Below are 13,527 nucleotides of genomic sequence, written 5' to 3' on the forward strand. Positions count from 1 at the left end.
CCATACAGACCCTCCAAGTGCTCTCAGCAACGATCTGGACATCATGTCCTGTGTATCCCCTATGACTCAGAGAGGCCTTGCTGATCAGGCTATGTTTGGCCCACACTGGAGAGCATGCCATCTTCACATCCTGCCAAGGAGAAAGCGCTGTGTGCCCAAGATTTTGCCTTCAGCTATTAAACCTGCCTGACACAGTGACAGAAGGAACGCCATTACATCAAATGCCTGTATTGCCCTCCCATGGTGGCGGCATCTGTTGCATGGTTGGCATCTACATCCATGAGAAAGGTAAAAAATATCTTTGACCAGCAGACCAATGGGGGTAGGACATAGTGTACAGTATATTTATGTTTCTATTTTCGTCCTTACTGAAGGAACCAGGGCAAAAATATCTCTTTGCTAATTGGAAGCTCATAATAATTCATTTGAGACTCATTCCTATTTAGTTCATTGATCTGAAAGGAAAATCCTGCTTATTTGGCATCATACTAGGCACACTAAATGCATGAATTAAAACTATTTTTGTTTTAGTTTATTATGTTTTACTAAAACCTCAAAAAGGTATCTGAAATTTGTGTAACTAGTGGAACATATTAATTTGCATTTTCACTTAACAGTCTGTACTGTAAGAGGTCTTAAAGGAATGTTCTGGGTTCAATAAATGTTATGCTGCTATTATCACAGAAAATGACGTTGATAACACATCACTTGAGTTCATCTACCTAGAAAAGTAGTCCGCTGTTAAAAGGATGATTTAGATATTTTTACAGCTCCAACAATATACATATGTGTTCCTTCAACTTCGAGCACTTTTAGCACTGTGGACTTAGAAAGTAAAGTCTCGTTAAAAAAATTTCTCTCTCACAATTTTTTTAATTGGTCTGCTAACAATGTCCAACAGTGTATGTAGATGCACCACAGGAGATTTATGTAGTTGTCATCATTTTTTTCTAAAAATCATGAAAATTCCAACAACAGTGTCATTTCCACCACATCTCAAATACTGTATGGTGTCTAATAGAATTCCTTAGGGGTTCGGGTGCCCCACCCCACCCCACCCCAGCAAGATGCTGCCCATGTCGCCTATGCCTAAATCGTCCACTGGGTGTGGTGTAAATGAGCTATAACTTTGGGATAGACATATATATACAGGTGCATCTCAATAAATTAGAATGTCGTGGAAAAGTTCATTTATTTCAGTAATTCAACTCAAATTGTGAAACTCGTGTATTAAATAAATTCAATGCACACAGACTGAAGTAGTTTAAGTCTTTGGTTCTTTTAATTGTGATGATTTTGGCTCACATTTAACAAAAACCCACCAATTCACTATCTCAAAAAATTAGAATACATCATAAGACCAATAAAAAAAAAAACATTTTTAGTGAATTGTTGGCCTTCTGGAAAGTATGTTCATTTACTGTATATGTACTCAATACTTGGTAGGGGCTCCTTTTGCTTTAATTACTGCCTCAATTTGGCGTGGCATGGAGGTGATCAGTTTGTGGCACTGCTGAGGTGGTATGGAAGCCCAGGTTTCTTTGACAGTGGCCTTCAGCTCATCTGCATTTTTTGGTCTCTTGTTTCTCATTTTCCTCTTGACAATACCCTATAGATTCTCTATGGGGTTCAGGTCTGGTGAGTTTGCTGGCCAGTCAAGCACACCAACACCATGGTCATTTAACCAACTTTTGGTGCTTTTGGCAGTGTGGGCAGGTGCCAAATCCTGCTGGAAAATGAAATCAGCATCTTTAAAAAGCTGGTCAGCAGAAGGAAGCATGAAGTGCTCCAAAATGTCTTGGTAAACGGGTGCAGTGACTTTGGTTTTCAAAAAACACAATGGACCAACACCAGCAGATGACATTGCACCCCAAATCATCACAGACTGTGGAAACTTAACACTGGACTTCAAGCAACTTGGGCTATGAACTTCTCCACCCTTCCTCCAGACTCTAGGACCTTGGTTTCCAAATGAGATACAAAACTTGCTCTCATCTGAAAAGAGGACTTTGGACCACTGGGCAACAGTCCAGTTCTTCTTCTCCTTAGCCCAGGTAAGACGCCTCTGACGTTGTCTGTGGTTCAGGAGTGGCTTAACAACAGGAATACGACAACTGTAGCCAAATTCCTTGACACGTCTGTGTGTGGTGGCTCTTGATGCCATGACCCCAGCCTCAGTCCATTCCTTGTGAAGTTCACCCAAATTCTTGAATCGATTTTGCTTGACAATCCTCATAAGGCTGCGGTTCTCTCGGTTGGTTGTGCATCTTTTTCTTCCACACTTTTTCCTTCCACTCAACTTCCTGTTAACATTCTTGGATACAAAACTCTGTGAACAGCCAGCTTCTTTGGCAATGAATGTTTGTGGCTTACCCTCCTTGTGAAGGGTGTCAATGATTGTCTTCTGGACAACTGTCAGATCAGCAGTCTTCCCCATGATTGTGTAGCCTAGTGAACCAAACTGAGAGACCATTTTGAAGGCTCAGGAAACCTTTGCAGGTGTTTTGAGTTGATTAGCTGATTGGCATGTCACCATATTCTAATATTTTGAGATAGTGAATTGGTGGGTTTTTGTTAAATGTGAGCCAAAATCATCACAATTAAAAGAACCAAAGACTTAAACTACTTCAGTCTGTGTGCATTGAATTTATTTAATACACGAGTTTCACAATTTGAGTTGAATTACTGAAATAAATGAACTTTTCCACGACATTCTAATTTATTGAGATGCACCTGTATATATATATATATATATATATATATATATATATATATATATATATATATATATATATTTTTTTTTTTTTTTTTTTTTTTTAAATAAAAATTATAGAAATAATTTTAACACAACAAATATTACAGTTGTTAATGTTTATTTCACTAATGTTTAAGGCCAAAGTATATTTCGGTTGTTTGCGTGGCTGATTGCTCCACGCACAGTATGCGCAAGACAAATTTCATCATCAGCAAACTCTGCGCGGACTGTCTGCATACGGCCCAAAATTTCTCGACACGCAACTTTATCTAATCCTCGTCTGTGCACATTGACGCCATATATCACAAAGCAGTCATAGTCAAATGCATTTGTATTCGGAATCGTGAAAAGTGACAGAAGTTGGAGGAAAGGCATTGAAAAATAAGAGGGCCTTGGTAGTGTCAGCCGAAAAGTACTTTAAAGTCCTTTCAGACATAGAGCAAGTTTATAACATTTTGTTAAAAGATTACACAGACAAATATATATATATATATATATATATATATATATATATATATATATATATATATATATATATGTTTTTTTTTTCTTCTTCTTGGAATATCCCACAGGGGAATTGTTCACATTCACAATAAAAGTAAATCGGGTTCCATTTTGATTTCATGTTTACTTCAAAGTGAGGACCTGTCCCTTTAAATTTTCCTAGTAGCAAAAGGCTTTTTCATTGGTTGCATTAATGACACTGGTCGAGGTCGCAATGGCATACTACCATACTACTCCTACTATTTCTGTCATAGACATAGATGGTAGAAGTAGTAAGAGTAGTATGGGTAGTATGCCATTTGGTACTCAGCGACTGCTTCAGATGTAAGGAGTGCTGGAAAACTTTTCCGAGATTTGTTCATATCTCACCGACAAGAAAGATGGATTCTACTGCCTTTGTGAAATTAATTGATCAGAATAGGAAAATCGCCCTATATGGTGCTGGTACAGCAGTTGCACTGCTTGGACTCGGCCTGGGGTATAAATATACGCGCAAAGAGAAAAAATTAACTCAGGTTGGAGTTGTTTCTCAACTGTTAGTTCATCCGATGAAGTCTGGGAAAGCTGTGTCGGTAGATACCGCAGAATGCCTTCGAATGGGACTGAAATACGGCGAACTGCAGGATCGGTGAGTTTGTGTAACAATGTTGCAACGATCTGGATTGTTATTATAAGGATTGATGCATTGCTATTTTGAGGGCTATGCAGTTGTTTGGAACGCCTATTTTGATTTAATATACTTTACTCTTTAATTCACTGTTGCGTGCACCATAAAACGTCTTAAATTATGTGTTACAAATACTTTTGAAGGAGCGTGTTTTTAGAACGACATAAGGATAGCCAGTTGCCTTTGTCAGCAGTTCATTTTAACAAAGAGTGTGTTTTGTTGTAGCCACTGGCTTGTCATTACTGAAGATGGACACATGGTGACAGGCAGACAGAACCCTCGTCTTGTGTTGGTGTCGCTGACCTGTGAAGGTGGGCAGCTCAGTCTCAATGGACCCCAGATGGAGGAGTTGAGGGTTCCTCTTCAGCAGCCCAATAATGCAGTTGTGGACTGCAGGTACTTTAGTGGCCCCAAAAATTATTTGGTTGCTAAAAGGAATAGTTCACCCATAAAAGAAAATTCTGTCACCTTTTACTCACCCTCGTTGTTCCAAACCTGTATGGCTTGCTTTCTTCTGTGGAACAAAACAGGAGAAATTTAGAAGAATGTCCTGGTCCCTCTTAATGCAATGGTAATGGATAGTGAGTCCGCTTCGGAGCTTCAAAAAGAAAGCAACAGTATCATAAAAACAGTCTAACACTGAAAAAAAAAAAAAAACAAACGTAAAAAAAATATGTGTTGGATTTACTTAAAATATACATGTGGCATTTTTTGCATCACACTTTTTAAGTACATTCAACTTCTATTAATTTAATGTAAGCATAGCTAGAAAACATTAGTTAGATATACACAAATGTATCAGTTCATTGTAAACTTTATTTACTTAAAAAGGTATGTCATACCAATAAGATTTAACAACTAGTAGCATGGTGTTTCAAATTAACATTTATATGGCTGTTTCTACTTAATTGCATTGAATTGGCACAAGAGAAATGAATGACAGAGATCAGTCATTAAACTTGATTCTCCAAAGAAGACTTCAGCTATACACGTTCACACGTGCTAAGAAAATGTACATGTATTGAATATAATGCACCTTCACCAAAGGGAACACTAAGCACCCTAATGATGACTTTACACAAAACAAATAATTACAATAAAACAACATCAATAATATACTTTATGAATTCCTAACAACAACTAATTAAATTCTCAAATAAGTTCCTTTTGACCAAACAAACATGCTTAAATTATTGAAGAGCAATGGTTTATGGGTATTTCCCACAAAATCAGTTCTGTACTTGATTGTTTGAGTTAGTTTGTGAGGCCTCTTAAAATCTTAATTTTATGGATTTGTAAGCCAAAAAAGTTTAAGGATCTCACAGTTATTCATTTGCTTTATGTATCACTCTAAGTTCACATTATAATTTATATTTTGTGTTGTACACATTAATACAAATTAAGTAAAAAATGTTATAAATATGTATATTTCCAAGTAGAAGCAGTTTATTTTCATATGTTGTGGTTGCTGAGTCAACAATTTTTTTTTTTTTTTTTTTTTTTTAAGCGTATGTGTCAGATTCTAGAGAATTTGCTTAAAAAGTGTGCTTGTGCTCTTTATAAAATAAATGCCACTTGGTTTGATATTTTGATAGTCTGACTTAAGTGTCCAAATACTTCTGCAGGGAATTGTAGTTCTTACATTGCATACAGTATTACCGTACACCTTTACAAAATGAAACTGTAGTGAAATAGTTGCGATAAATGATACATTTGATAAATGTTTATGCTTGTGTTTGTAGAGTGTTTAGTGTAGACGTCCAAGGCAGAGACTGTGGAGACGAAGTGTCTGACTGGCTTACTAGATACCTGGCATCTGACAAGACCGTTCGCCTGGTCCATTTTGAACCGCATCTAAAGGCCCAGTGGCCTTCAGAGAAAGAGCCCCTCTTTCCTAGGGATGAGAAGGTTTGATGCACATTTCTCACACTCCAAAGAACAATGATTAAAAATGAAAGCGCTTTAACTATAAAAATATGTTTAACACATCATATCGGACAATAGCAATACCAAAAAGTAGTCACCGTTACTACAAAGAAGTGATCTAATTAGATTTTAGGTTGTTTCTTTTCAGTCACAGGCATTATCTGGTATTTCATGGTTCCCCAGGTGGCCTATCCTGATGCAGCTCCCATCATGCTGATGACTGAGGCCTCTGTTAGGGACCTGAATAGCAGATTGGACCATGAGGTCACTATCTCTCAGTTCCGTCCCAGCATTGTGGTCAGTGACTGTGAGGCCTTCACAGAGGTATAACTCAATGCAATTCTTCATATATGTAATCTCATGTCAAATTAACCAAAATTGTTAAGACCCCATTTACACCTGGTATTAACATCTGCCTCGGGTGCTAAATAGATGCAAGTTTGCAAAATTGTATCATTTGTACAATAGGACACATGGGATCATATTCAGATTGGCCAAGTGGAGATAAAGAGAGTCACTGGCTGTGGAAGGTGAAGTAACTTGTACATTTAGTCCATACAGTGTTCTTCAGTATCATTACTAATGCAAAATACTCCAGTAACATTAGTGCTGTCTGTCTCTTTAACATACAGGTGCATTTTTACTACTGTTGACCCTGAGACTGGAGTTATCACTCAGAAAGAGCCACTGAACACACTCAAAACGTAAGTCTACACAGACAGAAACTTTGTTTTTCATTAGATTAGGCTGATTAGAAATGACCTACATCATATGCATACTCAAGTTTTAAAAGAATAGTTCACCCAAAAATGAAAATTCTCATAATGTGCTCACAGTCATGCTATCCCAGATATGTATCTCTTCTGCTTAACTCAAAAAAAGATTTTTAGAAGAATAGCACCGCTCTGTAGGTCCTCACAATTCAAGTGAATGGTGACCAAAAGTTTGAAGCTCCAAAAGCACATTAAGGCAGCATAAAAGAAATCCATACTCCAGTGGTTAAATCTTTATCTTCAGAAGCGATATGATAAGTGTGGGTGAGAATCAGATTAACATTTTAAGTCCTTTTTTTACTATCAATCTCCACTTTCACTTTTACTTTCACATTCTTCTTGTGTTTTTGGCGATTTGCATTCTTCGTGCCTATCGCCACCTACTGGGCAGGGAGGAGAATTTATAATAAAAAAGGCCTTTTTTTTGGCTGATCTATCCCTTTAATAAGTACTTTTTATGACAGATAACCTAGTTTTCAATTAAATAGATCTGTTGATTTCGGTTCATGGCTGTTTAGTCAATCATTTTCTTGTGCCTCTTGCCAAAATAAGTTTCTTGTTTCTTCTTTGTTAATCAGTTACATGTTATCGGGCACACTAGACTCAAAGTCAACATGAAAAGCCATTTGCAGGCTATTTTACATTTCATTTAGTTAAATGGGATATTCAAAGGAGAGAAGAAAAAAAAACATGGGGCAGGACTTTATTTAGTCCTTTGTGATTTGATTGGATTGTGAAAAGTGGGCATTACAAATCAGAATTGAGCTAGGTGGTTATTACAGTTTCATGAAAGATTAAGAAACACACACACACACACACACACACACACACACACACACATTGGTGTGGCTATTCTTATGAGGACTCTCCATAGACGGAATGATTTTTATACTGTATGAACTATAGATTCTGTCCCCTAACCCTCACAAAAAACTTTCTGCATTTTTACATTTTCAATAAAACATCGTTTATTTTTATTTATTTATTTATTTATTTATTTATTTTTTTTAAGCAATTTGAATTATGGGGACACTAGAAATGTCCTCATAAACCACATTTATAGCATAATACCCTTGTAATTACCAGTTTGTAACCTTAAAGAGTTCCTCGTAAACCACCCAAACCGGCCCCACACACACACACACACACACACACACACACACACACACACTAAATCTAGAATAACATGCACCAATGAATCATAAACAGTGAAACCAGGAATGTGCAATAAGAAAGAAATTGGGGTAAATTTAGATTCCATGTTGACGATGGTAAAGCTATGAGTTTTTAAATTAGTAATATTGAGTTTATATAACACAGAACTGCTCTGAAGCCTTTTGTTCACATCTTTGTAAACTGTACTGCATATTTTCATTCTAAACATGTGACTACAAGGTAATGTAATGGCTCTGTGTACTGTATATTTTACATTGTTGACATCTCTTAAAATGGATTAACAGTTTACTTTTCATAACCTGCTTGATTTTTGCTTCATAGCTATCGAATGACTGACCCTAAGCAGAAAATCTCACCAATATTGGGCCAGTACTATACCATCAAGAAAACAGGTGTCCTTCTTGTTGGTGAACCTGTTTATAAAGTCATCTGTTGATACAGACCTGACAGGATGGAATGCAGAACGATAATCTGTTGAACATGTTACAGGCGGACACAACAGAAAATTAGACTTAAATCAACGTTCCTGTTCATTTTCATTGAATAAGAAAAATAAAGTATGTATAATTAAGATTGTTTTGTAAAATGCTCCATTAGCTGGAAATTATTGGGTTTGGAATAGGGAACTTAAGAAGTCTTAGGGATTCGAAAACCATTTGGTTTTACAGATGTTAATGCCCACAATGCTGCGATTATGCAGTGAAAAGCACAGATTTGTGTGCTTAAAAGTATTCAGTATTTTCAGTGTCCTCATATTGAACAAAGTATTCAATATTTTGGGAACCCCCAAAACACCAGTGTATTGTAATGATAAAGTCGCAAGTGCATTGTTAACGATTATCTCTGTTTATGCTGAAGCAGTGAGTATTTGTTACATTTCATTTTAGCTTGTGCCTTCATATGTGAAGCCATACATGTAACTGTTAAATCAAGAACAAGGTGTTATTTTATAAGTTAATTAGTAGAATTACTCATACTGAGATGCTGAAATGACCTTTGACAAGCTGAACACATCCCCACCCCCCCAGTGGAAAAATTCTGTTCATTTGGAAAACATCCAGTAGATGGAGCTATTTCATTGATTTCAAGGAGTTAAAATAGTACCAGTCCACTAGAATCACTTCATTAACCAAAAACACATTACAAACTAACTTGCTGCTTTTTCATAAAACAGCGCATTATAAATATTTGCTGTTTCTTAATGGTATAGTGTACCCAAAAATAAAATTCTGTCATCTTCTCACACTCACATACTTGCGTATCTGTGATTTTCTTACTTCTGTGGAAAACAAAATAAGTTATTTAGATTTAGGGTTTTATGTCTAAGCTGTTCTTTTTTCATACAATGAAAAGTTTGCTTTTGAGTTCCACTGGACAATGATTTGGAACAACATTAAGGTGAGTATAAGATAACAGAAACTGGTTACCCATGTTTTGGGTGTGCTTTTCCTTTGAAGTGATAGTTCACCCAAAAATGAAAATGTTCTCATCATTTACTCACCCTCATGCCATCCCAGATGTGTATGACTGTCTTTCTTCTGCTGAAAGATTATATGAAAAATATCTCCGCTCTGTTGGTCCATACAATGCAAGTGAATGGTGGCCAGAGCCTTGAAGGTCCAAAAAGCAAATAAAGGCAACATAAAATTAATCCATAAGACTCAATGTCTTCTAACAGATCAATATTTGAGTCATTTTTTTCTATAAATTCTCCTCCCTGCCCAGTAGGTGGCGATATGCACAAAGAGTGTGAATTGCCAAAAAGTGAGAAAGGACTTAAATATTGATCAGTTTTTCATGCAGAACTATCATATAGCTTCTGAAGATACGGATTTAACCACTGGAGTCTTATGGTTTACTTTTATGCTGCCTTTATGTGGTTTTTGGAGCGTCAAAGTTCTGGCCACCATTCACTTGCATTGTAAGGACCTACAGAGCAGAAATATTCTTTTAAAAATCTTCATCTGAGTTCTGCAGAAGAAAGAAAGTCATACACACCTGGGATGGAGTGAATGATGAGAGAATTGAATTTTTGCATGAACTTTCCCTTTAAGGTTATAGGATTTGGAAGCAAAGAAGTGGAAGGAATGCAGAGTTTATGTTAAGTAATGTTAAGACAACTTGATTGTTTTCATTACTATAGTCACTATAAGGTAAATTATGAAGTTGTAAGTTGACCTCTTACTACTAATTGGCAGTCAGTTGCCCTCAGTGCCCAGTAGGATATTTGTGTTGGAGGACATACATTGGCAGTTATTATTTACATCATTGGCCTTGTTCAGTGTAGACAGCTGCAGGATAAAGACAGCAAAAAAGTTTTCATTGTTGCTATAAAGCGCGTATCATACAAATGTCGCACACACCGCCAAGTCTACATATGGATCAATTATGTAAGACTAACATAAAAAATATAAAGAAACAAAATGTGAGCTCAACGCTATTCAGAGACACATTAGAACTTGTTAACTTTGTGATAGAATTATTAACTAAAAAAACCTTAACAGTACAAAGTCAACACAGTAAGAGGATTTTTCCTTAAGTGGAAATATTACCTTGCTTCAGGCACTTCTGTAACCAGTTTCCACAAGCCAGGTTGCAGTTATTTTAGTTCTGAAAACCCTTCAAATTGTGCAAAATAATCCAGGGCTTCTTCCCAGGGCACAGTAAAAGCCCCTGCTTTAAACTACAAAGATGCCAAGCCCAGGATTTGCATAGAGCTGAATACCTCTGTGATGACTTTTCAGCAAATCTTCACCTTTAGGGTGTCTTCCAGAAAAGGCCTTGGGCTGTCAAACTAAGATGTCGTGCAGTGGCTTTCTAAAAGCTAGTTATTAGTTTCAGTGTGTGTCGTGAATACAAATAATCTGTTCCAACATGTCTTGAGAAACACCTGTTATGGTATGTCCATAATCTGTGCTTAATTACAGGATACAGTAAAGCTCAGAAGTTGAGAGTGTTAGGCTTTGAAAAAGACCAACAGGCTCAGCAAACATAATCTTTGTGTACATTAAGTCTGCATTTCACAGTTGAACTTTATGGAATGGCATACTACTATACTATTCTTACTCTCATTTTTTTTTACTTTGCACAGCATGCAAATTTTCTGTATACATGGAACTTTGACGATCCTACTACATTTGCCAAAAATGCAAAAACAATACACTTGACTTTCAGTTTGACGATTAAACCATAAGTATTATCATTAACTTTTCTGACTTTGAGGCATTAATCAGTGTATATTGCTTAGTAAGCAGCAGACTATGCTAATATTCCGTTACAATTGTATGTAACGTTTTTGTTTATAGTATATATTACTTTTACAAAGGATATGTAAAGGTCTGCAACCACTAAAAATACCTTTTTTTTTTTTTTTTTTTTTTTTTTTACATTATTTGTGATCGTCTTGTGTCGTGACCAGTCCTATGATCACCCATTTGTTTATCAGCATGCTAGTGTAGTTTTGGAAGGCTGTCAATCTGAGAAATGCATTCAGAAAATGTACAAAAATACAGGTAAAATCAGTCTGATCTCATTATTATTAGTAGGTTTTCCTGTGTAATATTTACATATACTGTACATTTTTGTGTGCTTGCATATACACCGAGAAGTACAATATGGACATATTGACAGCATCTAAAATGTAAAGTTTTTACATATGTTGAGCTTTAGAAAAATATTAAAAATATTCATGAATCCTTTATATTATAAATATATTTGTATAGTTCCATTTGTACTTTTTTTTTTTTTACAGATATTTTAGATCCCTTAAAGGGATAGTTCACCCAAAAATGAAAATTCTCTCATCATTTATTCACCCTCATGCCATCCCAGATGTGTATGACTTTCTTTCCTCTGCTGAACACAACTGAAGATTTTTAAAGGAATATCTCAGCTCTGTAGGTCCATACAATGCAAGTGAATGGTGACCAGAACTTTGAAGCACCAAAAAATGGATAAATGCCACACAAAAGTAATCCATAAAACTACAGTGGTTAAATCCATATTTTCAGAAGTGATATGATAGGAGTGGGTGAGAAACAGATCAATATATAAGTAATTTATGTGTTTTCGGAGCTTCAAAGTTCTGGCCACCATTTACTTGTATTGAATGGACCTACAGAGCTGGAATATTTGAAACACTTTGTTTGTGTTCTGGAGAACAAAGAAAGTCATACACATCTGGGATGATATGAGGCTGAGCAAATGATGAGAGAATTTTCATTTTTGGGTGAACCATCCTTTCAGCCTTAACCCTAAGCACTTGGATTCTAGCACATTAATACATAGGATTACTTTTATGACCGTTTGTGGTGTACTTTATGATTTAATTACAATAATATCAACCGATTATTTCAATGAATTCAATGTTCATGGATTCAATAAGTATTCATAAACATTTGCACAGTATGTCACAGTGTTTCATACAAAGAATGATTTACGTTTTACATGCTGTCAACATGTCAGTATTGTGCTTTTCAGTGAAAGCAAATGTATCTGTGCCAGAACAGCACTTTACTTAAGAATAGCTAATACTAATGAGATCACTTTGGTAAAATATATAAAGATGCAAAAGAGTTGGAATTACAGACATAAATTATGATTTTGAGGATAAACAGTTTCACCAAACTTAAAAAAAGTAACATTTTCTTTTAGATCACTTGTTTTTAAAGGCCATTTTCATAAAATGACATTTTGCTTCTACAGTATGTTGAGATACTATAAAAATATGTAAGATAACACAGGTGTGAGATAGAGAAGGCATGGCAACTATGCAGTACTGAAAGCAAGGAACAAAACAGCTTGTGATCGGGGGTGATTAGGATCTTGAATTATGGACTGGGTTTTCGATAATGTGCATTCTGTCAGCAGATCACCTTTGATTCTCTGTGCTCATGACACAAACTGTGATGCCACTAGTTAGAACATTTTTTATGTTGCCTTTGAAAAATGTTTGTGGATTATTTCCCCATGCCCCATTTCTTTTAGTACCACAATAAGTGCAACTGTAGCCGATAACAATTGCCATTTCATCTTGAAAATGGGGCAAAAAGCATGTTCATTTACACGTGAACTGTTTTTATTAAATATTTTGTTACATTTTGAAACAAAATATTTTTAGTATTTTATTATTACAATTACCAACCACTCATTTGTTGATCACATACAGAAGTTTATATTATAACATATTATAATATTTTCTGTGGGGTCTATATAATTTATTTATTATTATATGCAAATATGTGCATATTTAATAAGATGATGCCTAATTTGCAGATTCTAAAAGTTTAAGTATATAGTCATAATAGAAAAAAATACGTATACCTACTTTAATATGAAAAGGTTTAAAGAAAAATCCTATTCACCTGTAGAGCCTCTGACGATAAATTGTAGTTGAGCAGCAAGTGTGTAGCAAGTAATACTTAACTTACACTGTCATATGGACATGGTTATGATCTGCGTTTAAAAGAATTTTACTGCAAACATACCAAAAGATTTTTATTGAATGAAACATTTTTAGTTGAACCAAAAAAAAAAAAAAAAAATCTTATCATGCATGGTAAATACAGTATATGTTTGCCTAGTCTATTAAAGGAAAAGTAATACCACTTTGGTTTTACACAAGTTATTTGAAGTAAAAAAAAAAGAGTTATTTTTTGACTGACTTAGGTTTGTCACAAAATTAACACATTTAACAATGCAATGTATTTTAGTTTCAAACAATTATG

At 35.4% G+C, this 13,527-nt stretch overlaps 1 protein-coding gene across 1 annotated transcript; it reads left to right on the forward strand.

Moving 5' to 3' along the window:
- The first annotated feature begins 3,470 nt into the window (after positions 1–3,470).
- LOC127411234 (mitochondrial amidoxime-reducing component 1-like) lies at positions 3,471–9,052 on the forward strand. The gene is made up of 7 exons (XM_051646647.1): positions 3,471–3,887; positions 4,152–4,322; positions 5,669–5,834; positions 6,036–6,176; positions 6,321–6,382; positions 6,485–6,556; positions 8,123–9,052. Exons 1-7 carry the CDS (start codon positions 3,520–3,522, stop codon positions 8,235–8,237), a joined length of 1,095 nt encoding a protein of 364 aa, XP_051502607.1. The 5' UTR covers positions 3,471–3,519; the 3' UTR covers positions 8,238–9,052.
- Positions 9,053–13,527: the final 4,475 nt, after the last annotated feature.

Source organism: Myxocyprinus asiaticus, chromosome 20 (genome assembly GCF_019703515.2).
Source record: "Myxocyprinus asiaticus isolate MX2 ecotype Aquarium Trade chromosome 20, UBuf_Myxa_2, whole genome shotgun sequence".
Lineage (NCBI taxonomy): Eukaryota > Metazoa > Chordata > Actinopteri > Cypriniformes > Catostomidae > Myxocyprinus > Myxocyprinus asiaticus.

What these genes read in the sequence shown, in the direction of transcription:
- LOC127411234 (XM_051646647.1), top strand. Translation starts at nt 3,520, where the DNA reads ATGGTAGAAGTAGTAAGAGTAGTATGGGTAGTATGCCATTTGGTACTC. An exon ending in ACTGTGAGGCCTTCACAGAG is followed by an intron (nt 6,177 to 6,320) that starts GTATAACTCAAT and finishes TTTGTACAATAG; the next exon opens with GACACATGGGATCATATTCA. An exon ending in AGAGTCACTGGCTGTGGAAG is followed by an intron (nt 6,383 to 6,484) that starts GTGAAGTAACTT and finishes TTTAACATACAG; the next exon opens with GTGCATTTTTACTACTGTTG.